The 26,445-nt window shown below is 39.3% G+C and overlaps 1 protein-coding gene across 1 annotated transcript in view; it reads right to left on the bottom strand.

Annotated features, from left to right (window-relative positions):
• Window positions 1–2,803: 2,803 nt before the first annotated feature.
• Window positions 2,804–26,445, bottom strand: part of stat5a (signal transducer and activator of transcription 5a) — a 135,845-nt gene continuing 112,203 nt past the window's right edge. The window contains exons 12-20 of the mRNA XM_033970393.2: window positions 25,772–25,894; window positions 24,843–24,935; window positions 20,135–20,341; window positions 18,362–18,456; window positions 15,385–15,527; window positions 14,197–14,352; window positions 14,026–14,077; window positions 9,697–9,807; window positions 2,804–5,488 (exon numbers count right to left, since the gene is read on the bottom strand). Coding sequence (XP_033826284.1) covers window positions 5,365–5,488; window positions 9,697–9,807; window positions 14,026–14,077; window positions 14,197–14,352; window positions 15,385–15,527; window positions 18,362–18,456; window positions 20,135–20,341; window positions 24,843–24,935; window positions 25,772–25,894 — 1,104 coding nt within the window. The 3' untranslated portion in view covers window positions 2,804–5,364. The remainder of the gene's footprint in view (window positions 5,489–9,696; window positions 9,808–14,025; window positions 14,078–14,196; window positions 14,353–15,384; window positions 15,528–18,361; window positions 18,457–20,134; window positions 20,342–24,842; window positions 24,936–25,771; window positions 25,895–26,445) is intronic.

Here is a 26,445-nt window from a genome sequence, read left to right as displayed (position 1 = left end):
ACTGTGTTTTTAAACTCCACACACCTTCACTAGAATCATTTAGATAATTTCAACCCTGAGACTGCCGATCTCTACTGAAAAAAAAGGGAAAAGGAGCCGTTTACTTGAAAAACTACCACTTCATGACATCACAAGGTGGGACAGAGTGTTTTGAGCTTTGGAGATGTAGACACAAACACAACTCCAGGTCTGTTTTTGAGGAGGTAACAACATTATAACATGACTTAAATCTCACAAGAGTCAATTTTGTGTAATATAGGACCTTTAATCCCGGAACGGCTTAATTAAGTAGTTACTAAGCCTGAATCAATCTTAATAAACACTTTTTCATTACTAATTAAGACTTTCTTCTTCATATTCAGGCTAATTAAGGTGTAGTCATTACAAATTCAACTTTTAAAACACAAATGTCATTACAATAGAACCTGAGCAAATCATTATTGAAATGTTTAGATTCAGTTGAAATAAACACAGAGTTTTTGATTTGTGGACGTCTAAAGTACAGAGTTAGCCAGTTTGACACGTAATAAAAGCAAAATGGAGGCTGGATATTTTGTTGTTTGGAGAGAACATTATATTAAGTGATGGCAGTGATGTGACCTTATCCTTTTTCTTATTTTGAATCTCATTTCAAAATGTCGAACCCATAGACTGTATAAAGAAGTGGACTAAGTGAGTGTGACGTCATCCATAGCGTTTGGCTCCAGGTCAAATGAAGGTCATCGAGGCACGAACAGATATAGCGGAGAATTTGGAGCCGAGATTCATATTTGGAATTTTGACCGCAAGTATAATAGCAACCAAAGAGCCAATACGGGTTAATAGTGGGTTAATACGAACATTTTAAGAACAAAATGACGAGTCTGACAGCAGCAGTTACAGAAAGAGGGGCCACAGTTTTTCAATAGAAAGTGAATTGAAGCCAGATTCGATGGAGCCGGAAGTGCATCCATGATCACTTCCTGTTTGGAACGTGGCAGTGGTTAGCACGTTAGCTATGTCCATTTATATATACAGTCTATCCCAACCCGAATGCCTCTACAAACAAATCTATCCCGCGAGGACTTAAATACGCAATATGTAACTTTTCCCGGCACGGGGTCCTCTACCTACCCGTCTCCATGGAGATGATATGACTTCGCCTGGAACATTCCACAGTACGGCATTAAACCTATCTCTCTTCTTGTCGGTCAACGTTGTTTGAGCAATAAAACAACTGTACATGAACGTTTAATGCCATACTGTGGGACATTTCAGGCAAAGGAATAACATATCCATGGAGACAAGCAGGTAGTGGAAAAGTTACATTGCTCTCCTTTAAGACTTAAACCTCTGAAGGAGTAGCCAGTTGTCAGTGATTAAAGTCAGCGTGAAATGAAACCCACCCATGAGGAGAATATGCAAACTGCGCACTTCTATTTGCACTGGGAATTGAACCGGTAACCATGTGGCTGTGTGGCTGAAAACTTTGCCACTGTGCCATCTAAGTGCATTTAGTGAAGATGTCATAAAAAAAATATTGACAAACACAAAAGTAAAAAATACGTCCAGCCAATTCCAAATAAAGCACTAACTAAAGTATTTCAGGTGGTAGTACATGTATAATCTTGTGTTTTCATTTTCATTTTACACAGCACGCCAAGTTTCGAGAGCAAGGTTTGTAGAGTTGTCGTCGTCTCAGCTTTTTGCAAAAAAATCCAGCACTTTTTTCTATATTTCAAAGTAATTTCTCATTCAAACAAAGTGGAGCTACAGAGGACGGAGAGGCCAGTGGTCGCCTATACTCAATATGAACTTCATTTCAAGCATAAAAATAAGCCAATATAGTTTATACATTAGGTAGCAAGCATAATTCTTCATATTTCATTATTTTATACAAAAATACAAGGATCTCGATGCGATGTACCGTACAATGAGGAGATGGCTAAAAAATGACAACCCCGGCTACGAAACTGTAAGTATTTCTAAGATGTGAGGTAGCGTTGATGACCGGGAGCCAGTAGAAACTGAGTAGAAGGAGGCAGCTCTGCGATAGCATTTGTGCATAAAAATAAAACTGAAGTATTTCTTGCCGTGTAAAAACAAAAAAAACTAACTAACAAAAGACCACTGCTTTCTAATGTAATCACGTGACATCCAAACATTCTCAAGTCTGGTTAAAACGGAGCGGGAGACAGGTCAGGATTCAAAATGGTGGACTTTGTTGATGTGGGTTTTTGGTTAATATCTTTGTTTTCTTCAGGCTGATCCACATGAAACGAAAACCGCTGCAAAATTCAAAGTCTTCTCTGTCAGGATAAATAAATAAATAAAAGTGTCAAAAAGTGATGCCATTTTTCAACACCAAAAACGTGATTGTTGGGGAGGACTTTAGGCCGTACGGAGACTTTGTTGAGCTAATCTAAAAAAAAAAAAAAAAAAAAAAAAATCTGTGGTGAAAGAAGTACTAAAGTTTGTTGGTTATGTTCAAGTACAGATACCGGTGCAAAAAAATACTGAAGTAAAAGTATCATATGAAAAAATCTACTTGAGCAAATGTATTAAATTACCGATACTTAAGTACTTGTAGAGTAAAAGTATTTTGCGCAGATTCCGAGGTCTAATGAAGCTTCAAATGTAGCGATTTTTAAGATTTGTGCTCAACAGAAATAGATTTTTTTCCCTGTCTGTTTCTATTTGCATATTTTATTTGAATTTGCTCAATCTATAAAAGAAAAAAAACAAAAAACAGTTTTTTCAACAGGTCTCAAACTACAGTAAAAATACTTTTACATTTTAGCCCTGTTAAGTAAAAGTATCTGTACTTTCTACTCTGCTACATTTTTTTTTTTTTTAAAGTGCAGTACTTTACCTCGTTATGTTCTGAAACTGCAAATAATAATAAGGTTCAACATGTGTGGATCGTATGTTTTGATATTTCCTTCAAAAACAGTGAATCTCCCATTACACAGTCAAATACCTAAAAGTGAATGTGAGCTATTCCTTGCAGGTTTTATCTAAACTGGAAATGCACAAAAGTAAAAAAAAAAAAAAAAAAGGCATTGTTTTGTGACCCTAAATCTTAAATTCATAATATTAATCTTGTGGCTAAGAGTCTGTTCATCATCAAGATGTTGAACCTACTGCCAGTTTTTGTTCCATGTGGACAGAGCCAATATTTACAGAAATCTTAACCAGAAACTGGGTCAAAACAGTTATTTTCACAGTTTAAAAGTAAACCATGGAATTTTAACTCTTTTAAAAGTTGCCATAACATGTGAACGCAACCTATTGTTCTTTAAATCAATCTGAAAACTTGTGCCATGTGTCTTGGCTTGAAAAATAAAGCAGCAGTGGTCTTGTTTTGCCGGAGCTGTGCAGACAAAAAGCCCAATGAGAGAGACACAGTGCGTCGGCCCCCTCTAGTGGTGCTGGTGAACAATTACTGCATGAGAAAAATGTGCGGCGTCCAGTGTCATACAGGGACAAAGTGATTTTACAAGAATGAAGACTTGTATTTTGAGAAGAAGTGTCAGAAAATGAACGATGAGTTGCTAGTTGTTGCATAGCCAGGCACATTTTGTTTTTACTAATAGTCGTTAAGATCAGTCATGTGTAAAAAAATGTATGCAGAGTGACCGTGGTGCAGTGGGTTGTTACCCATTAACCAGGAGGCCATAGTTCAAAGCTCCTCTGTGATCCTACTCTCTTGTGTCACTGAGCAAAACACTTCACCCACAAAGCCAACTCCATGTACAAATATCTGGGCAGAGTAAAAACACAAAGTGAAGCCAAATATAAATTAAATATAAAAATAGCAAAAAATTATATAATTTCTTCTCAAAATACAATGACATAATTGTAATCCTTCTGACCCAAATCCATGACGCACAGATGTGTATTTTTACTTCTTTGTTAGTGTACATGGAGTAATAACAGTACTTCATAACGGCTATGTTAGAGCAAAAGCATGTTTATGTCTAACCTTGTACTGCAAGATGGATTCTCGTGATGTGTGACTTCATAAACTCATGAGAATCCATCTCGGCGTGCTCCCGCTGTAAGATTAATCGGACCAATCACAGAGCAGCACGGTGGTTTGTGCAGAAGCTAAAGGCGAACGCGCCGAAGAACAAAAACAAACACAACGACATGCCAACTTCAGCCGATTTTAGCGTCAGTATCAACTATTATGTTTGTGAAGAAAGTTAGAGCTGTGCATGTGTGACATGTGCATGTGTGACAGGGATATGTGTGTGTGCTTTTGTGCATGTGTGACAGGGGCATGTGTGTGTTTTTGTGCATGTGTGACAGGGGCATGTGTGTGTTTTTGTGCATGTGTGACAGGGGCGTGTGTGTGTTTTTGTGCATGTGTGACAGGGGCATGTGTGTGTGCTTTTGTGCATGTGTGACGGGGGCGTGTGTGTGTTTTTGTGCATGTGTGACAGGGGCATGTGTGTGTTTTTGTGCATGTGTGACAGGGGCGTGTGTGTGTTTTTGTGCATGTGTGACAGGGGCGTGTGTGTGTTTTTGTGCATGTGTGACGGGGGCGCGTTTGTGCTTTTTCTCAGATGGATGTAACAAAAGTCAGGTTTTTCGGCTTGTTCTGCTGTTGTGATGCTTCAACCAATCAGATTCAAACAATCATCATGACTTTCCGTGTTTTCCGATGACTTTCAGCGAGAGCCGTTCCAGATAAATGGAGGACTCGATTCCGAGTGCCACACATGAATCTGGTGTGAGCCTGGTTAGTTTATGTCAGTGGGTTCATTGTTAAAGATGCAACTTTTCTGGAGGAAGGTCCACCACTTGTCTCCATTGAGATGTTGGTTTGCTCCATAAAACTTATTTCTCAAGCTGGTGATGCCAAAGGGCTAAGTTACAGTTCAGATCTATGGAGAGGTGACCCCCACTCACAATAAGTATGCATGTTTTTCCAAGTATTTTTCAGCAATAACACCAACTGTAACTGAATACAAGTTATGCGAGTTTAATGCCAAGGAAAGTCTCCATGGTAACAAGCAGTTGGCAGACCATCCATCAGAAAAGTTACATAGTGCACCTTTAAGCTAGTGAAAAACAAATGAGGAAATGCGTGTTTGTAAATGTCTTGTATAGTTGCATAATTTTCCAGTTGAAATGCATGTTTGATGGTTATTGTCTGTAACATTGCCGTATCTTTGAGTTTTATCCACGTCGGTCTGACCACCAATTGTCAAATAAACAAAAAAAAATTACAACCATTATTAACATTTCACATTATAGCTATCTGAAATAAAAATGGACATTGCAATTGCAAACAGTGTGGGATGGGAGGGTGGCTGGGTGGACAGGTTTTGCGGGGATTGGGGTAGGTGTGGTTGCCGCAGGTTACGATGTCAAAGGTCACGATTGCTGGCCACCCCATTGGCTGTCGACCGGTCGCCGTAGCAACTCCTCCACATGACGAGCGACATCCATGGTGTCATCCAGATCGAAATCTCCATCTGCGTCTAGAACCGAGTCACTCCTGAAAAACACAGGATAATCATGAGAAATAAAAACTATACTAATGGTGACAGTTTTAAAAGCACTGTCCAGAACCAACACCATCTTCAAACACAAGGGTGTCAGTGCACATGGCACCAGGACGCCACAGGCCGGAGGTCAATGGTCCACTTCCAGCGCCATCTGACCTTCGGCCGTGTGTCTTGGACCCTCGGGTAAAGAGAGGGGCAGAGCTGTCAACTGATCATCACCTGGTGGTGAGTTGGCAGAGGCAGAAGCTGGACAGACCTGGCAGACCCAAGTGTACTGTGAGGGTCTGTTGGGAATGTTTAACAGAGCCTTCGATCAGTGGGGTCTTCAACTCTCACCTCCAGGAGAGCTTATCCCAGATCCCGGGGCAGGCTGGGAACATGGATTCCGAGTGGACCATGTTCTCCACCTCTATTGTTGAGCAGCTGCTTGTAGCTGTGGTCGTAAGGTTGCTGGTGCTTGTTGAGGCGGCAACCCCTGAACCCAGTGGTGGATGCCATCTGGCTTGTGGAACTCCCGAGGCAGGTGATGGGTAGCGGCGGGCCAAGCATGCTGCAGCTCGTGCTGTCACAGAGGCAAAAACTCAGAGCTGGGAGGAGTTTGGGGAGGCCATGGAGGACTATTGGTGGGCCTCAAAGAAATTCTGGCAAACCGTCTGACACCTCAGGAGAGGGAAGCAGTGCATCAAATAACACTGTTTACAGTGCAGATGGAGAGCTGCTGACCTGGATGAGGGATGCTGCCTCAATCCCACTGTCACATCTTCCGAGGAGGAAGCAGAGACCCAGGGGCAGAGTCGTTCATCACCTTGACTGAAGTCACAAAGGTGGTTGGCAAGCTCCTCAGTGGCAAGGCTCCAGGAGTGAATGAGATACGTCCTGAGTATCTTAAGTCTCTGGATGTTGTGGGGATGTCTTGGTTGACACGTTTCCAACATCACTTGGTTGTCGGGGCCAGTACCTCTGGAATGGCAGACCGGAGTGGTGGCCCATTGTGAACAGTATACAAATTGCTTACAAAAAGTTCTGTTTCCCATATAACAGTGTCATTTCTTGTAAACACAGAAAACTCAAACATAACGTCACATTTTGCACTTCTTCACAATAGCTTCTTTCATACAGGGTGCATGACACCCACTCTGGGAGAATTTAAAACACTGGTGTAATCTGAATTTGTTAGACTCTGCATAAGACTCTGCATAGACATTTGATTTGATTCTGCTTTGAATTTTGCTGTACACTGCCTTTAACCCGACTGTACAATAAAGATCTACAGAATGATTCTCGAGCCTCTGCGCCTGTTCTTCATACAACACAACAGAAACTTACACCCTCTGTTTAAAAAGGGGGAATGAAGGATGTGTTCTGACTGCAGGGGAATTACACTTCTCCGCATTCATGGTAAGATCGATTCCAGGGTACTGGAGAGGTGTATCTGACAGATAGTCAAACCTTGGATTCAAGCAGCCTGGCTTTTGTCCCAGTCAAGGAACATTGGACCAGCTCTATACTCTCAAGTGGAGGAGTTCAAGTATCTCAGGGTCTTGTTCACGAGTGAGTGAAGGATGGAGTGAGATTCACAGGTGGATCAGTGCAGTGTCTGCAGTGATGCCGTCGCCGTACCAGTCAATCTACGTTCCTACTTTCACCTATGGCCATGGGGTTTGGGTAATGACCAAAAGGGCACGCTCGCACATACAGGTGATCAAAATGAGTTTCCTCCTTAGGGTGGCTGGGCACTCCTTTAGAGATGTGAGGAGTGAGGAGCTCAGGCACACGGGAGGAGCTCGAAGTAGAGGCGCTGCTATATAAATCATTTTGGTAATCCTATTTAGTTTAGTCTGATTTCATGTCAGACAGTGGAGAAAAAAAAAAACATGTGTCTTTTAATACAGTGTATATAAACTTTTGGTTTCTATTGTATGTACTCTTTTGTAGCCACAGCTGCTCTGGAGCAGACTGATCGAAGCCAGACTGTCAATCTGTACCATCCAACCATGCAGCACATTGATACTTGGCAAGGTTGGTGAAGTGACTTGCCTATGGACACAATGGCCGTATAGACTAGAGCCAATGGTGCCCCAGTTATTTTAAGTTGGTCTTTAAGTTGGTCTTTAAGTTGGTCTTTAAGTTGGTCTTTAAGTTGGTCTTTAAGTTGGTCTTTAAGTTGGTCTTTAAGTTGGTCTTTAAGTTGGTCTTTAAGTTGGTCTTTAAGTTGGTCTTTAAGTTGGTCTTTAAGTTGTCCAGACTATAAAACCACAACTGTTGAACCTTTGTTATCTGATTTGACCTGATACTTGAGAAATGGCAGAAGACGGCTTTGTTCATGGTAATATACATTTAAACAGCAAAATACACAGAAAACTAAATAATTGGCAAAAGTTTAGCATTTCTGTCAAACTTGTACAAAACATACCTGCAAGCCATAGATGTTTTGTTCACCTTTCACACTGACAACCCACATATTTCTCTGAGCAAAAAAATAATTGGTGCTTGGACGGCCGCTCCTCGTCATTATCTCCAACAGTCAGATTTCAATTATAAGGTGCCATATGCTGCAGTTTAGAAACAGCTTGAGGACAGATATATAATGAATGTATATATATTTAAAAGAATACACCAGCATCTGAAGAATAATAATTTAAAAATCTATGGAAATTATGGTAATGTTATATTCTTGTTTTCGAGACTTTGACTCGAAAACCCATTGCAAAAAGTACCCTAGAATTACCCTGATGTCTTAAATACATAATTATAGAGGTCAAAAGTTTCATCTGATGACATGTCTTGAAATTATGTTTTTTGTGATTTTTTTAATCGTCTTAACGAATTACATTTGGAAGTTTTTTATAATATATATATTATACAAGATAGATGACCTGTAACTTGACCTAAAGTGGCCACCGGCTCCTATCCATAGAAATAAATATGGAAAAGTTAAATACCTTAGTGTGGAACATTACAGGCCAATGACAGATAGACACTTTATTAATCCCCAGGGAAATTGCAGATAATAAAATGTTGCGTATTCAATCATTTTATTTATTTAATATTTTATTTTTCTGGTGAAGAGGCTCATCTCCACAGAAATGTTATTTTGCCTGAAATATTCCACTGTGTGTCATTAAATGCATTAGAATTGTTTCTATTGCTCAAATATACCTTGAAAAACATCCATTCTTACTGTGAGTGGGGTCTTCTCTCCACAGATCTGACCCGTACTTTGACTTAGAGTCCACGCTTGCTTGTATCCATGGAAACAGATAAGCTAAGGATTCATATGGGATGACAGCAGAAAGGAGGAGTGAGATGAAGATTTCTGACATTTAAATGCAAAAAGGGCTTTATATAAATACATTGTTTCCTAGTACTTTTGCTTGCTTGTTTCTGCATGAACTCCACCTGCAGGTGTAGCGTTGTAAGTGCAGTTTGGCACAGATACATACAGATATGTAATAGTTGTGGGTGCTTTTGCCACACCCTCTTTTTAGTTGACTGATCGATTGGCAGGACATGTCTTTACGCAAGGCAAGTTTATTTGTACAGCACAGTTCAAACAAAGTAATTCAAAATGCTTTACAGAATAAGAAAAACATTAAAATCACAATACAACAAGTCAAAACTTAAATAGTCATCATAAAATTTACATTCAAAGAGAAGAGTGCAGAGTAAAAACCTTTCAGTCATATGCACAACTAAACACAACCGTTTTGAGCCTGGATTTAAACAAAGTAGAGGCCTGTCTCACATCTTCAGGAAGACCGTTTCAGGTTTTAGCTGCATAAAACTGAAACACTGATTCTCCTGGTTTAGTCCTGGTTTAGTCCTGGTTTCGTCCTGGTTTCGTCCTGGTTTAGTCCTGGTTTAGTCCTGGTTTAGTCCTGGTTTAGTCCTGGTTTGGTCCTGGTTTGGTCCAGACTTTGATCACTCTATGGACTGGCCTCCTGATGGTGCTCAGAGTACGAGACGGTTCATATGGCACTTAAGAATTTCTTTAGTCAACTACAGCCCTAATACGGTCAAACATTACAGGTAAACAAAAACATCTCCACGGAGACAAACAGATGGTGAAAAAGTTACTTAGTGCACCTTTACATATCATGCAGACATTTTAATGCCCATTTACATCTGTGTGTGACTAAACAGCTGATCCAAAACAGTGAAATGTGTGTGAATTGCATAGCCGTAGCAAATGACTCACATAGGAGGGTAGATTCCATAGGCGTGCTGGTGACTGACAGGAGCTGGGGACGCTCCGTGGTCCATGTACGTCTGGTTCAGTCCGGTTGGGTCTGGGTTAGCAGTGGCGAAGCTGTGAAAACACAAAAACAAAGCATTCTAAGGGAAATTCTATTGTAATTTATCTGTTTTCCGATGTGAGGTATGAGTTGATTTATGCTTTAGTTTATTATATATGTGGGTCATTATTAAAAATTTTGTTTGTTATTCTACATTCAACATTTTTTTATGAATGGGAGTGATTATTATTATTATTTTTTTTTTTAAAGAATCACAAGTAAATACAGAGTTGCTAGTGGTGGGAATAGGTGATAAAACACGTCAAATCCAGTTATTTTAAAGGCAACACATTTAAAGACCACAAAATATCCAATTGTATTTTCTTGACAGCTATGGAAAACTATGAAGATTTGAGTCAATACTTAAAGCTGTGCCCATTGTAAACTGCAATATTGATCAAAAACTTGGTAATAGAAATGGGTTCATTGACTTTCTGTTGACAATCTGATTTTCTGATCCTGGTCGCCCCTCTTTAATTACGCTGTATTTAAGCGTGTGATAATGAAAAACTGTCATCATGTGTTTAAAAGCTGATCAAAGTCGATTTTTATAGAGTGTAGTTTTAATATTTAGGAGAAAATTCAGGAATCACATGCATTTTTAAGCCTAAACAACAGGGTTAGCACATTTTATTCATAATAGGGCCACAGGGAAAAGACGCTGTTTACTTCTTTTAAGACGACATGACACAATCTAAATAACTGCGGCGCTGTGCTAATTTTGACTGGATTCAGATACATTTTTCAGCTCAATAAGGATCAATGTATTTGAGCAAAGTGTGTCCAGATCTATTGAATAAGCAGCTCTTAGGGTCAAAATAAGTCTGCTGTGTACTGTCTGCATCTTATTTTAAAATGTTTTTTTCTTCAACAATCAAGAAGTGTGTAGTTAGCATGCTAGTTGTTGTCAGTATTACCGTGATAGTTAAACAATCTGGCCTCTGAAAGTTGTGAAAAGTGAAATTTGGATAATAGTTGGACAGGATCAATTAGTTGTCTATAGAAGTCGAAGCTGTGGCTCTTACAAATACTCAGTGTCTTGCAACCATTAAAATCAGTAGCTCTCTAGCATTTTTGTTTTGTAAAGACAGCTCAACGGAGGAAAAAGGCTGGAGACCCCTGCTGTAGACCCACTGCTGGGCCAGGCAGGAGGCTAGACTAGCTCGCTAACCAGACTAACTCCAGTGATGAGTGCAGAGGGGGAATGGGACCAGGGGACCGCTAATTGGCTGAGTCCAAATGTATTAGCTAATCCGGATTCAGGATCTGCTACTGTGAATTCATATGAACGTAATGAGTGGAGGCCTAACAGCAGGGACCAGAGATAATCACTGACTTGACAGACTGAAAGACTGTTGCGCATGATTTAGCCTGGGTTTTAGTCCGGATTTAGTCCAGATTACTGGTAAAGTGTTAAGTTTATATCTTGTGTAGATTTAGATCTGGGTTTAGTAATCGTACCAGGTGTGCTAAAATACCTGCTTTAGATCTGGTGTAGGGTTTAGATTTAGAATCTGTTTAGCCCGTGTTTAGCCCGTGTTTAGCCCGTGTTTAGCCCAGGTTTAGCCCAGGTTTAGCCCAGGTTTAGCCCAGGTTTAGCCCAGGTTTAGCCCAGATTTAGCCCAGATTTAGCCCAGATTTAGCCCAGATTTAGCCCAGATTTAGCCCAGATTTAGCCCAGATTTAGTGTGCGGTGTTCAGTGCGTCTTTAGTATGTCTTTAGTGCGTCTTTAGTGCATCTTTAGTGCATCTTTAGTGCGTCTTTAGTGCGTCTTTAGTGCGTCTTTACTATCTGGCTTAGATCTTGTGTAGATTGAAACCCATTTCGTTTAGTTAGTGGCAGCATTTATAAACTCATCGTGGTGAATAATTAGGATGCTCATAATGCATAAGGTGAGTGAGAAATAACTATGAACCACAGCAAACTGGTAGTAGTTTGTTTTCGCGTTTAAACTACTACTACTACTCATTCTTAAGAAAGTAAAAATCAGGTATAACGCCTTTAAGATCCAAGCAGTCCTTCTTGATGGAGGCTGTAGACCCACTGCTGGGCCAGGCAGGAGGCCAGACAGGCTCGCTAACCAGACTAACTCCAGTGATGAGTGCAGAGGGGGAATGGGACCAGGGGACCGCTAATTGGCTGAGTCCAGATGTAAAAGCTAATCTGGATTCAGGATCTGCTACTGTGAAGTTATATGAAGGTGACGAGTGAAGGCCTAACAGCAGGGACCAGAGATAATCACTGACCAAGACTTGAACTGAGATGCTTTAAGTGGCCAATGTCACACACTATGGTAGGTCATGGTTTAGTCTGGGTTTTGTGCAGATTACTGGTAAAATGTGTAGATTTGTTTGTGTAGATTTGGGTTTGGACCAGCTTAAGTATTTTGGGTTAGTCCAGTGTAAGGCCTGGTTTAGTAAAAGTACTAGGTGTGCTAAAATGCCTGCTTTAGATCTGGTGTAGGGTTTGGGTTTAGAGTCTCTTTAGTCCTGGTTTAGTCCTGGTTTAGTCCTGGTTTAGTCCTGGTTTAGTCCTGATTTAGTCCTGGTTTAATCAAAATACAGGGTAATATATCTGGTTTGGCTCTGGCACAGATTAAAACCTACTGAAGGCCATTGATCTTTTCCTTCCTTCTTTCTTTCCCTCTTTCCTTGTTTGTTTTTAAACTTACATAAAGTCTGATATGTTTTTAAGGGATAAGTTTTTGTCAAGCCAAAACTCAAGATATTTATAGATGGTGACTATTTCAAAGTACCATTTCGAGTATAAAGACTTGTAGCGTGCACATCACTTTCATTCATTGACAATTTAAGATTTATGAGGGAATTTTGGATTTCCTTAAAATCTTGTTGGAGTTTTAAAAGTGTCTGATCAGTAGAGGAAGCACTTGCATACAAAACAGCATCATCTGTATATAAATGTATGAGGCTTTCTCTTAAATTGCAACCAATGAAATTAATAAAAATAGTAAAAAGTTGCGGGCCCAAAATGAAGCCTTGCAGCACTCCTTTACTTAAAGTTAGAACTCAGGCACTACTACCTGGGTTCTGTTTGAAAGACAATTTTGGAACTAATTACATGTAGCATTGTCAAATCCAATCTGCGTCAGACGCTTCAAGAGGACTCCATGATCCACCGAATCAAAAGCTTTAGTTAAATTAATAAACAGAGCTACACAATCTTGTTTGTCATCAAGGTGAAATGTGAAAATGTCATTTAAAACTTTGTAGTTGCTTCAAAATGGAGGATTTACTAAAATAAACTAACTTAATTTGCAACTAACTTTTCAAAAACTTTTGCAAAACAAGGCCATTAAGATACTGGCCAGAAATTATTTACATCTTTAGTTGTCCCACCTTTATGTGAAGGCCAAACGTGTATTGTTTTTTTATAATATATAATAATAAAATAATATAATTCTGGTATAACTGCCATTTGAATTGATAAAAAAGAAATATGTAACAGAGGTTGAATTAAATATGGTTCCGCTGGTAATAGAAGTTTTGGATCAAGGTAGTCAGCTCCTGTGGACTTAAGAGCATTTAAGACGTTCATGTAAGTGAAAGGTCTGAGCTTTTTCTGCCAGAGGTTCAGAGATAATCAAGATCAAAAGGGTCACCATTATCATCCAAATAAATAAAATGCCCATTAAAAGCATCACATACACATGTTTTTGCCTTTCTCTCTGCTGATAAATATCCATTTCTCTTTTAGCCAAATCCAAATCTGACCTAGTTTTGTGTGCAATTTTCCAGGCAGCATTTCAGTCCAGGTTCAGTCAATGTTCAGTCCAGGTTCAGTCAATGTTCAGTCAATGTTCAGTCCATGTTCAGTCCATGTTCAGTCCATGTTCAGTCCATGTTCAGTCCATGTTCAGTCCATGTTCAGTCCATGTTCAGTCCATGTTCAGTCCATGTTCAGTCCATGTTTCGTCCATGTTTCGTCCATGTTCAGTCCATGTTCAGTCCATGTTCAGTCCAGGTTCAGTCCAGGTTCAGTCCAGGTTCAGTCCAGGTTCAGTCCAGGTTTAGTCCAGGTTTAGCCCAAGTTTAGCCCAAGTTTAGCCCAAGCTTAGCCCTAATTTATATAGGATGTAGGTTTTATTTAGACCTGGATTAAAACTACTTTTAGCGCAGTCTTATATTTGCTTTTAATCACTGTATACGGGATCTGTTATAGGAAAATTTAAAAGAAGAACGTCATTGGAAAACAAACGAATAGCATTACTTACTCTGGCACAACTTGTTTGATTTGTGGTTTCACGTAGCCATCCACTGCTTTGGCTTTTAGAGGAAAAAACAAGAGAAACATAAACCATTACTGTAATCTTTTATTTTGAAAGTTACAAAGTAGTTTTTTTTTTTTTTTTTTGGAAAGGTGTGATAGAAGAGGAGTGTCTTACAGAGGGGAGGGGTGTAGTACTTGGAGAACACCTCGTCTTTGGAGCGATCTGGGTACAGGAACAGCAGGTGGTTGAGGTCGCTGATGCGGTCGGCCAGAGAGCGAATGGTGAAGTCTTTGGTTGTGTACGGCAATAGGTTCCACACCATCCTCTCTCCTGTCAGAACAATACAGCACCAAACAAGGGCTTTGGTTTTAGTTTAGTTTATTACAAGTTTTTTTTAAGGCTGGAAAATGTGGGAAAAACAAGCAAAGTCTTCATCAGTCAGTGCCAATTTAATCCTACTTTGCCATGATATATTTTTGCCTCATATAACAAATAAAAAAATTAAATGTCTATGAAAAATTGTCTAAAAAAATCCTTCTCTCATTATTATGGCATTTAGCAAATATAAATAATTTTGGTAATCCTAATTGACCTAAAACAGGAAAAGTTAAGTCTGATTTCATGTCAGGCGGTGAGCAAAAAAAAAAAAAAGTATGTGTCTTTATCTTCATAAGTAGAGCAGAGCATGATATGATCAATCTGTATCTACTGCAAACGCTAAAGTATGTGCTGGAATTTGCTCCACTTTACAGTCTGAACGTTATAAATGAGTCTTGTGAAGGCTTTGTGACAGCTACAAATAAAATGGCGATCAGTTTTCCTTAAATTTCCTGTCACAATAACACATTTTGAAGTATGATGTACCGCTACAGAGAAAGAGATATTGAAACTGCTTTATGCCACTGACACAATAGAAATAAAGCGAAATAACCCCAATTAACCATTTTTTAGTAAACAATATCATTAAAAGACATGCACTGCAAGAAATAAATAGTATAATTAAGTAATAATTGCCAATATAAGTTACTTTTTCAACCCTCTCCATCAACTAAAATAACAAAAATCTTCCCAATATGACAAAAAACTATATTCATGATAACTATTGAGCCCTAAAATATATCATTCCTGGTTTCATATATTGAACTATAAATCGATATAGTGATTCTGACGACAAGCCTATCTCTCCCCCTTCAGATTTGTCCCTTTAATCCTGAATTATGGCTAAACCAGGTCTAAAAGAGGACCAGCACACATCAGACTCAAGCACTGAACCCACAACCTCCACATTGTGTAACCTCAATTTCATTTTTTTTTTTCTTCAAATTTGAATATATAATTGTTGAGTTTAAGATAAGCTTCCACCTGCTTTGTTGGGGTTTTCAGCCACCCAGGCGATGGTTATTCCTCCGATTTCAGAGTCACTGAAGCGCAGCAGAAAGGTGCCGTTGGGTTTGGACATGAGCATGTCCTGAGCCTGCTGCTTGTTCACAAAGCCCAAAATTGCACTACAACAAAAAACAAAAGCAATATTTGAATGTTTTTATGACAATATTATATTCCATTCCAACACTCCATTTAATGACATTTTGATAAGGTCATTGTGAAGGACATTTCCAGGACACTCTTGAATGAGGTTCTCCTGATTAAATAAAGGGTTAAAGAAAATAAATAAAAACACTATTGTCCATCTCCAAAATTAAAAGTGTATTCATTGTTCGTTTTGAGTTTTGTTCATAGTACTTTACGTCCAACAATGGGGGAATTGCAGGGTTGAAACAGCAAAGGAAAAAGTGGCAAAAACAGTAGCACAAACTGTAATACGACCGATCTCAAATCTGCCATTTTTAGGCAAAGTCCTCGAAAAAGTTGTTTACCAACAACTTATTAACTTCCTCGAAATTAACAACTCCTTTGATGTCTTCCAATCAGGTTTTAGACCTCACCACAGCACTGAGACTGCTCTTATCAAGGTGACAAATGACATCCGCTTGAACATTGATGCAGGCAAAGTCTCAGTCTTGATCCTGTTAGATCTGAGTGCTGCCTTTGACACTGTGGATCATGGGATCCTCTTACAGAGACTGTAGGACTGGGTGGGCATCTCTGGTACTGCACTAAACTGGTTCAAGTCCTATTTAGAAAACAGGGAGTACTTTGTTGAAATTGGAAAATGTACATCAGCTAAAATGTCCCTGACCTGTGGGGTACCCCAGGGTTCAAACCTGGGACCCCTGTTGTTCAATCTCTACATGCTGCTGTTAGGCCAGTTAATACACAGCAATAATGTGTCCTACCACAACTATGCAGATGACACTCAGATCTATGTCTCACTGCAGCAGGTGAATATGGACCAGTGGATTCACTCTGCCACTGCATCCAACAGATCAGTGTGTGGATGCAAAACAACTTTCTTCTGCTAAACTCAGACAAGACTGAAGTCATCATCTTTGGCCCACAGAAACATAGAGAAAGTGTCAGCAGTCACCTCCAGTCTCTCTCTCTAAAACCTTCAACTCAGGCTAGAAATCTAGGGGTAACAATGGACTCAGACTTAAACTTTAACAGCCACATCAAATCAATAACATCTGCAGCTTTTTACCACCTAAAAAACATTGCAAAAATCAAAGGTATACTGTCAAAGCCAGACTTGGAGAGACTTATCCATGCATTTGTCTCCAGTAGGTTAGACTACTGTAATGGCCTGCTCACTGGCCTCTCCAAACAAGCCTTAGGACAGCTGCAGTACATCCAGAACACTGCTGCTCGGGTCCTGACTAGAACCAGGAAGTACGAGCACATAAGTCCTGTGCTCAGGTCTCTGCACTGGCTTCCTGTAGCTCAAAGAATAGACTTTAAAGCAGCTCTGCTTGTGTACAAGTCTCTCCATGGCCTAGGTCCAAAGTATATCTCCGACATGTTAGTGCCATATGAACCATCTTGCACTCTGAGGACTTCAGGGACCGGCCTCCTGCTGGTGCCCAGAGTCAGGACTAAACATGGAGGATCAGCGTTTCAGTTTTATGCAGCTAAAACTTGGAACAGTCTTGGAACAGATGTGAGACAGGCCTCTACTTTGTCAATGTTTAAATCCAGGCTCAAAATGGTTCTGTTTATCTGTGTGTATGACTGAAAGGTTTTTATTCTGCACTCTTCTTTTTTAATGGTAAATTTATGATGACAAAAGAAACATGGACTGATGGACTTTTATTAGACATAGTAAAGTGACAGGAAAGTTTTTTTGTAAAGTAATGGGAAAGTTCTTAAACTGAGCAAGACAGTGTTTAAAGAGTGCGAGAGAGAGTTTTTAAAGGGTGCAAACGAGTGGGTGAGAGTTGCAGATTGGGTGATTATTTATGTTTTGATTTGTGTGATTTTAATGTCTTTCTTATTCTGTAAAGCACTTTGAATTACCTTGTGTACGAATTGTGCTATACAAATAAACTTGCCTTGCCTTAATACAAAACAAACAGAACAAATAAGGCAAGTATATGTATGATGAGTTATTTTCAGATTCTAAAAATACAAAACCTCTACAGCCTTTTGTAGTCTTAATGAGTACATCAATAGTAATTAAAAAAACAGGCCAACAGAAATTATGTAATCACTGAATCTGCAAAACAAAACAGCCACTGGGTCTCATCAGGCCATGTTAGAATATAGAAAGGTAGATAAGGTGGACGGGATGGATAAAATACATTATATAGATTACATAGATTTAGGCATTAAAACTACTGCAAAATAATTCGACTGGAGCTTTCTGCTGCTCAAATGCATGGAGCAAAAGCCAAAAATATTTTCTGCTGCTCCAACCTACTGACCAAAACTGAGATGTGAACATATTACATTATTTGAATGCTTTTATCATACTGTATATTCACAGAAGATACACAATATGTTTACGCTCAGCTTTCTCTTTATGTTTGGTACATAATAAACATGTATAACGCAATTTTTGCTGATGTCTTTTGATGGTGGAAATTTGCAGTTACTGTGTAGAGGGAATTCAGACGTAGACGGTTTATTATTATTTTTTTTTTAATATATTTTTTATATACATATATAATCCCTACATCTGCAAGGCATGATTTTGAATATTTATTATTATTATTATTAATAAATTTTTTTATCCTTATTGTGTATTATTTTATTTCTTTCTATATGCCTAACAAAAGGGGATCTTGTGGAAAACAGGTGGGAGGTGTAGGGTTTAAAAATGGGAAAAATTTAACCAAAATGTAACTCTTATAACTGCGGATGATATCAACACTTGAATAAAAAAAATTTGATCACAAAAAAAAAAAAAAAAAAAAAAAAAAAAAGGAATCATGTGTGGTCTCACCCATCGTTCCAATGTGGCTTGAGATGCTTTTTAGTGAGCTCCATGACTCCATCAAACCACTGCCAGAATGTGAAGTTTCTGCCCGGTAAACTTTCCTGTAAAAACAGATTTAAATTGGAACTAAGCATTAACTCAATTCATCATTAAGTTTTAGTTTTTTTGTCATTTAAAGCAACCTTGGTACATTTGCAGCTTCGTGATAAAAAACGTATAAAAGTGGGTGTGTCCTGGCTCCTTACAATTTCAGGTAGTTGGTGACATCACACAGGACTACCTTGATAACAGCCAAGAGTTTCTGATTACACACACCTGGCTGCAGGGGCAGTTTGAAGTGTGGATACTTGTTAGACCAATCACACTGTCCCTTATACCTCTAGACCAGTGGTTCTTAACCTTGTTGGAGGTACTGAACCCCACCAGTTTCATATGCACATTCACCGAACCCTTCTTTATTGAAAAATAAAATATAATTTTTTTCAAATTCAAGACATATGTATGTTTTACTGGTGCACAAAATAAATCGTGCATTAACGTCACTGTGTTCAAAGAATAAAACCAATACAATGTATAAACTCACAACAAATTACATACATAACTTTTACAAAGACATAACCTTTTTTAATACTACCACACTGAAATAATTTAAATTTTTAACCTTATGTATTTCAATAATGAACTTATTGTATTTATGCTATTTATTATTTTTAACGTTTTAACACACACCCATCACCTAATTTCCATCAGGCTAGAATAATAATGAATATTTGCTGCAAATCAGTGTAACTTCTGCTGTTGCCTTTGAGAGACCAGTTCAGAAATGCATGGCTTCACCTTGGCCACTCTCATGTCATTTTCACAGCAAAGTCTGTGTCTTTTCTTCGTTTTTATGTCATTTTATGTTTTTATGCCGTTCGAACGGCTCATTTAAGTTGGGCAGGTAATTCGATAGGCACATCAAAGGGTGCATTTGTTGAATTGGGACACGGGCAGCATCTGGAGATGCTCGCAGTCCACGAATCATATGAGTCGGGTGTGTGTCTTGATCTCTGCCGAACCCCTGAGACCCCTAGGGTTCGATTGAACCCAGGTTAAGAACCACTGCTCTAGACCCCTCCCCTCCTCTCTCAGTCTCTTCTTTAGTCCTGCCCACTTCATCAGCTCTATTTGAAATACAGTTGTGGGCGGAGTTTAAAGATTAGGACCAAGACCCCAACAGTCCCTCCCACCTGTTGGGTTCTAAAAGTAAAATGTTTTTCCATAGACTTTTCTCAATACATTAATATAGAGTTTGAAGGGTTAATGAACCACAATGATGTCAAAACATTTGACCAAATTTTAAAGCAACATCATGTAACTTTCTGGAGGTGGCCAGCCAACCTGCAGGATTCCATGGAAATTACTGTCTTTTATGATTCTGATTCTGATATGATTCTCTAAGCCTTTTGTAAAATCGGAAATATAAAAATATAATGATGCTAACTGTGTTTTACTAAAATGACATAGCCACTTTAAAACCATTCTTTGAAACATTTTCCACCGAGGAAGAGGAGTTTTATGCCATACTAAGGTATATTATAGCCAAAGGAACAACATTTCCATGGAAACAAGCAAGAGGTGGCCCTTTACCAGGCTAAATACGAGTCAGGTTTGTGGAGATGCAACAGTAAGGATGCATGTTTTGTGCGTAATTAAAGGGTTTGGAGAGGTGGATGTGTGACTGTTCTTCATCGTGCAGCAGTGGATGTGTGTGACTGAATGTGTGCGTGCTCTGACCCTGTTGAACTGGGACCAGGTCATAGTCATGCTGCGGTAGTCCTCGGGGTTGTTGCTGGAGCTGCTGAAGGCTTTTTGGGCCAGAAAGACGAGGTTCTCCTCAGACAGGCCACGGTTGGACTGGACCTCAGACTTGTACTTGATGTTGATGGCTTCACACAACTGTGGCCACAGGACTTTATCAGGGACTAGGAATGGTACACGGCCCTGGAGACGGAGAGAGAGACAGAGAGACAGAGAAAGATAGAGAGAGGAGGGGGTGAGGAAGGGACGAACAGAGAGAGGGGGTGAGAGAGAGAGGGATGAAGAGAGAGAGTGGGGGGAGAAAAAGATGGAGAGAGAGAGACAGAGAGTGAAAGAGAGAGAAAGGAGGGGGTGAGCAAGGGACAAAGAGCGAGAGTGGGGGGAGAAAGAGATGGAGAGAGGGGGAGAGAAAGGGAGGAAGAGAGAGAAAGAGAATGAGATGGAATTGGAGAAAAAACAGAGCGAAAAGGGGAAAGAAAAAGAAAGACATGGAGAGGGGGAGAGAGAACATAAATCATGTCTATGTATAGAAAAAACATTTTCCAAAAGTAGCATTGCCCTTACTGGAATCTGATGTTAGACTAACATATACTCACAGCAGAGGGGAGTACCATGGGGAAAACATTAAACTAGCTAATAAGCTACATGGTCTGTTATGCAAATGTAATTTGAATGATTTGGAAACAGAAATGCTTTGAACGAGTCTGGTTATGATTTTTGGACTTTTTGGAAAAACTGCACATGGGGTTCTACCTATGACGCAACAATCTTAGGAAAATTCAGTGTATTTTCTCATAGGAAAAGGTTTCGCTCTGTGTATGTACTAACATTTTTAACTTGATTATAAAGAATATTCTTGATACTCAATACCAATATCACAATAATATATATATATATATATATATATATATATATATATATATATGTATATATATATATATATATATATATATATATGTATATATATATATATATATATATATATATATATATATATATGTATATATATATATATATATATATGTATATATATAAAAACTTTCTTAAGACAATAGAATGTGATTTTCAACATTAAATATTCCCATGTGGCCTTATATCTGTGTAATCCTTCAGTGTCCAGTAGGTTCCACAGTGGTCCATGGGTGTGTACTAGTCTATGTGTCTTATACTTGTTCTGATACAGTTCAAGATCATTCTAAATATATTCAGGAAAGGTTCATTTCTGTCCTGTGAAAGTGACTTTTTTAGTATGGATACCTGCTCAAATGAGTTTCGAGACTAGTTTTAGTACCAATTAGTATCTGATTTTCGATACTTTTGACAACCGTAGTGATGAGCAGTAAACTATTCTTTACAGTTACAAAGCAGGGAGCAATTTTCAGCCAGATTGAAAAAGCTTGAAGGTTCTGATTCTTAAGTCTTCATTTGCTCAAGGCCACTATAAGCAGGGACGTGCGGTCAGGGGAGGCAGGGGAGGCAGAGCCTCACCTGTCATCATGACAAGTAAAAAAAATAAATAATTATAACATCAAATTTATATTAATATTTGTCTACTGATTTTTATGTACAACTCATTTCGAACATTTTTTATTGTCAAAATCGCCGAATTTCCCTATTACCTGTTTAAATACAGTGATGAAACGAGAGGTGCGGCAGCAACGAGTCAAGCCTCACCTCTGAATGCGCCATCCATTACAAACTGGGTTGATACATGCAATTGGCCCGTGCTGCTTGCCATATATCTGCATGTTTCCAATATAATGTTTGCAGATACGTTTATTTGACCTGATTTTCCACTCTGGCTAATGTCTTTATTAACCATTAAAGTTTAATGTTTGTTAGTGACATATTTGGTTTTGCTGATGGAAAATAAAACCGCGGTGAAAAGGCGCAGGGTGAGGCAGATAGTTCTCTGCCGCACTGAAGAGGGCGTACGTGAGCCAACGGGTACGTGTGCTGTTCTTCTACGCAGAGGCGCCAGGCCCAGGCGAGTCAAGTGCGATCCGTTTTATATTTTGCTAGCTACGCCGGACTGCCAAAATGGAAGAGGATTATATATCGAAGCTTAAAAATTTCTCAAAACTGGACTTTCAGTCAAAAGTGGACGTGATTAACACGGGTAGACCAACACCGGAGCTAAAAGGTTTGCTTCAAACTTCGGGACAGAAGATAACGCGCTCTTTTCAAACGGAGTGGTACACCCGAAAAGAGTGGCTGTGTGGCTGTCCTTCGAAAAAACGTCTTTACTGCTTCCCCTGCCTTCTGTAATCAACTTGTGACAATGTCTGGACTAACACGGGATATTGTGACATGAAAAATTACCACGAAGCCTCAGCAAACATGAGAGATCGACCACTCACATCCAAAGCCAAATTGCTTTAAAAACTTTTGGAAACTCAAGGATCGATTTGGCTTTAAACGAACAGCGGAGGCTCAACGTTAGCATCCACAATGCCAAGGTAAAGGAAAACCGGCAGATTTTATGTTGAAATTCTCAATTCTCATTTGATCTCGGTTCAGGTTGGGGCTGATCAGTTTTTTTTCCCACGAAATGCAGGTTGAAATAATGCTGCTTATTATGAATATTATTTCTGTGCATCGTGTCGAGGCGGGTTCGAAAAATAGAGGCAGCTGCGCGGGGCGGGTAATATTTTGCCGTACATGCGGGGCCCCGCGGGTTGAAAATATCCTGACCCGAGCATCACTACAACACAGGGAGGGTGTAGAGCAAATGCACGTTTTTTTACCTTTACATATCTGTAATATGTACCGTGTGTGTGTGTGCGTGCGTGCGTGTTTTGTGAAGAATGCTGATGAGATATGAAATACCCAGCATCCAATTCAATAAGCGACCCTTTTTGGTTTATATATTTGTAAATCTGACACTAAAGGAGTCAGTGCCTCACCAACCATGAACCTCACCGCACGTCACTGACTATAAGGGATGTGTATTCCAGGTTGTGTGTATTGTGCCTTTGAGCTCTTTGTCAGCATTTCCAGTTATTTGACAATGAACCTGCTAAGTATAAAAATTATTGTAAATCAGATTACATTCTAGAGGTACACTATGTAACTTTTCTGATCAAAGGTAAACCAACCGCACTGTTGTATAGGCCGCAGAGTTCAAAGCACGGGGAAAAAAGTAGCGGCTTATGGTCCAAAATTTATGGTAGTTAATGTTTTAAATAACACACTTCCCTCTCAGTCCACCCGGCACTTCCTAACAATGGTGCTGACTGCGTTACTGTGGCTTCAGGCTGTACTTGTCCCTACACAAAGTCAACACACACTGGAAACCCAGACTTTAGGTTAACTATTACATGCTAGCAATAACAAATATGCCTGTCCCATGGTTTTGGCTTGTGTACGAGGATGTTCGTTTCAATGCTGGGGGCGACTCTAGGGGCTCGGGCCTGATAACGTTTTAATGTATCGGTTCTTTTAAGAGTAGGCTGAGGCGAAAGGCTAATTTACATAATATGGTCACATGCCACATCGAGTCTTTGAGGTCAGTGATTTAATTTATTGGTCGTGATGCTATGGTCGGCACAAATCAATTCTGACTGGTTGAACATTACTATTTATAGACAGAGATGAACTGACGATAAAGAAGAGTGGTGTAGTTCAACTGTGTTTTTACACTTTATATACCTGCATTGTTACATTTCATACTTTTCAAATACCTGTACATTACACAACATTTGCTCGTTGGGTTGGTTCATTCTCAAGAGATTTTGTTTGAAATGTATTTAATCTAATAATTTAATTGTTGTCATTTCTATCCAGTTAATGACAGTACAACTCTGCTAACCTCTCAAACGACTGACCTTTCTTTGGCTCAATTGCATTAGTTACATAAGTTCCGCAGCATGTTTTGGCAATGTTTTCTTTTTTTAGCCTTTCAACAGTCAGGAATAAGTCCATCCTATGTGAATGTGTTCTGTCTTTCTCTCAAAGTGAACAAAAACATCATTTTTTTTTAATCATTTCTGAGACTGAAATTATAAAAATTGTAAAAAGTTGTAAAAATCATCACATTTTAAGAGAAAAAAATAAAACTTAAATTTGTCCTAAACCTGTAAGAATGGAAGCTGCTGTCGTTAAGGATCACAACACACAATGATTCCCTGTGCATACTTACTAAGCCTTATTCATTCTTAATAAACGATAATTAACGAACTGTTAATTATTAATTAGGTGGATCAGTGTTTGTCCACTGACTCACAGGTTGGCGATGTGATTCCAGCTCCCACAGAGGAATGCTCTTGTTGTGTCCTTGGGCAAGACACTGGTGTATAAATGTGTGTGAATGGCTGAGTGGTTCCGTGATGTAAAGCGCTTTGAGTGACTTGAAGTTGGAAAAGTGCTGTATAAAAATGTGACCAATTAAGATGTTTGTTCATGCTATAAGGCTAATTTGTTTTAAGGCTAGCTAAATTGTAATTACTATAAAATGTCACCAAAAGTACTATTCTTTCTGTTACAACACATTATGTGGTGTAAAAATAGTGCCTTTGATGTGGTATTCAAATTGGACTCAAGCCTTTTCTTTGGTATAAGTTATATATCGACAGCACTCCCTGTATGTAAATTATTTGAATAGTTATGTTAACCTCCACATGACTAACATGGACAGTATGTTGAAGCACACTTTACTATTCCAGACACACAAACAGCATCTTACCGGCTCGGCAAAGGCATTGTCCCAGAGCACTGTTGCCGTGGCGTTGTTGTCTTGGCTACCGTGAACTATCACCACCACAGGCAGAGACAGCGTCTACGGAAAAGAGCCACAGGACGTAAAGGAGAGGGACATCATGGATTAAACTAATAACTGTTTGGAGGAAAATAGTAGATCAAATTTGATGATCCTTTTTTACTTTGAAATATGAAAAAGTAGACTATGCACTGCAGGCTCTACATTAATATCTGTACAAATTATATAAAAATGTGGCTAATTTGATTTGGCAATTTTTGTCTAATTTCTGAAGTTCCCCAGCAGCAACCTCACTCATTGGAATTCAAAAAGATGTCCATTGTCCCATGTTCCCAGAAAAAAAAAGAAAGCATAAATTGTGGCATATATTTACAGCCCCCTATGTTCATTTATTCTAACGTTAACATTAGCAGAGGGTAGTGCACAGCTGAAGGATGGGGCAAATGCAGAGAGCACCATAAAGTAAACCTTAACTTTGTATTGTAAACAGTGGCTCAGTGGTTAGAGCAGTGCCCCCCCAACCCAAAGCTCAGAGGGTCAGTTTCTGCTCGGATCAGGTGTGGTGTGTAAGTGACCGGTTGTGGTCAGAGGGGCTGATGGTCAGTGACACCCAAGCCATTTTTCTTATGGTGTTGGCGTAGTGATGACAACTCCATATGTTATTCCAATGGTAAAATCACTACATCTCACAAATTGTCAGGTTTTTGACACAAGACTTTTACAAATACCTCCTTGGGCATTTGATGGAATGAGCTCAAATTTGGTGAAAATGATCTAAAGGAGTGGGGCATCAAAAGTTATATACATTCTACTTATTATTATTATTATTATTATTATTATTATTATTATTATTATTATTATTATTATTATTATTATTATATTGAATGAACTTTCACCTTGACCTGAAACACCAGTTCATTTCCGCCAATGCTGAATTGTGACTCAAACAAGATGGTGAATTTCTCTTCTGTCACTGACTCCGCCCCCCGTCGATCCGAGCGCTTAATCCTCTTCAAGGACTGAGGGCAGAGACAAGAGCAGCCTTCAGAGCAGTGCACAGAATCTATAATTCAGTGTGTCAGATGTGATGTGAATTATCCATGTGACCCGAGGGGAGAGTCGTTAACATGTGACGGAGACAACGAGATTACCCCACAGTGGTCATTTATATTAAGACTCATGTGCACACTCAACCAGGACGACTCTACAACCAAACACAGGGAAACACAGAGGGAAACACAGAGGGAAAGACAGAGGGAAAGACAGAGGGAAACACAGGGGGAAACACAGGGGGAAACACAGGGGGAAAGACAGAGGGAAACACAGGGGGAAAGACAGAGGGAAAGACAGAGGGAAAGACAGAGGGAAACACAGGGGGAAAAAGTTGGAAACACAGGAGGGAAACAGAGTGCAAACAGAGGGAAACAGGGAAAAAGTTGGAAACACGGGAGGGAAACACAGAGTGCAAACACAGGGTAAACACAGAGGGAGACACAGAGGGAAACAGCCTGCTGCTTGGACATTTACACAATTTCATATTAAGGCTAAATGATTTTGAAAAAAATATATC

This window comes from Periophthalmus magnuspinnatus, chromosome 8, assembly GCF_009829125.3.
Source record: "Periophthalmus magnuspinnatus isolate fPerMag1 chromosome 8, fPerMag1.2.pri, whole genome shotgun sequence".
Classification (NCBI taxonomy): domain Eukaryota; kingdom Metazoa; phylum Chordata; class Actinopteri; order Gobiiformes; family Gobiidae; genus Periophthalmus; species Periophthalmus magnuspinnatus.
This window is presented reverse-complemented; position numbering and strand designations above follow the sequence as displayed.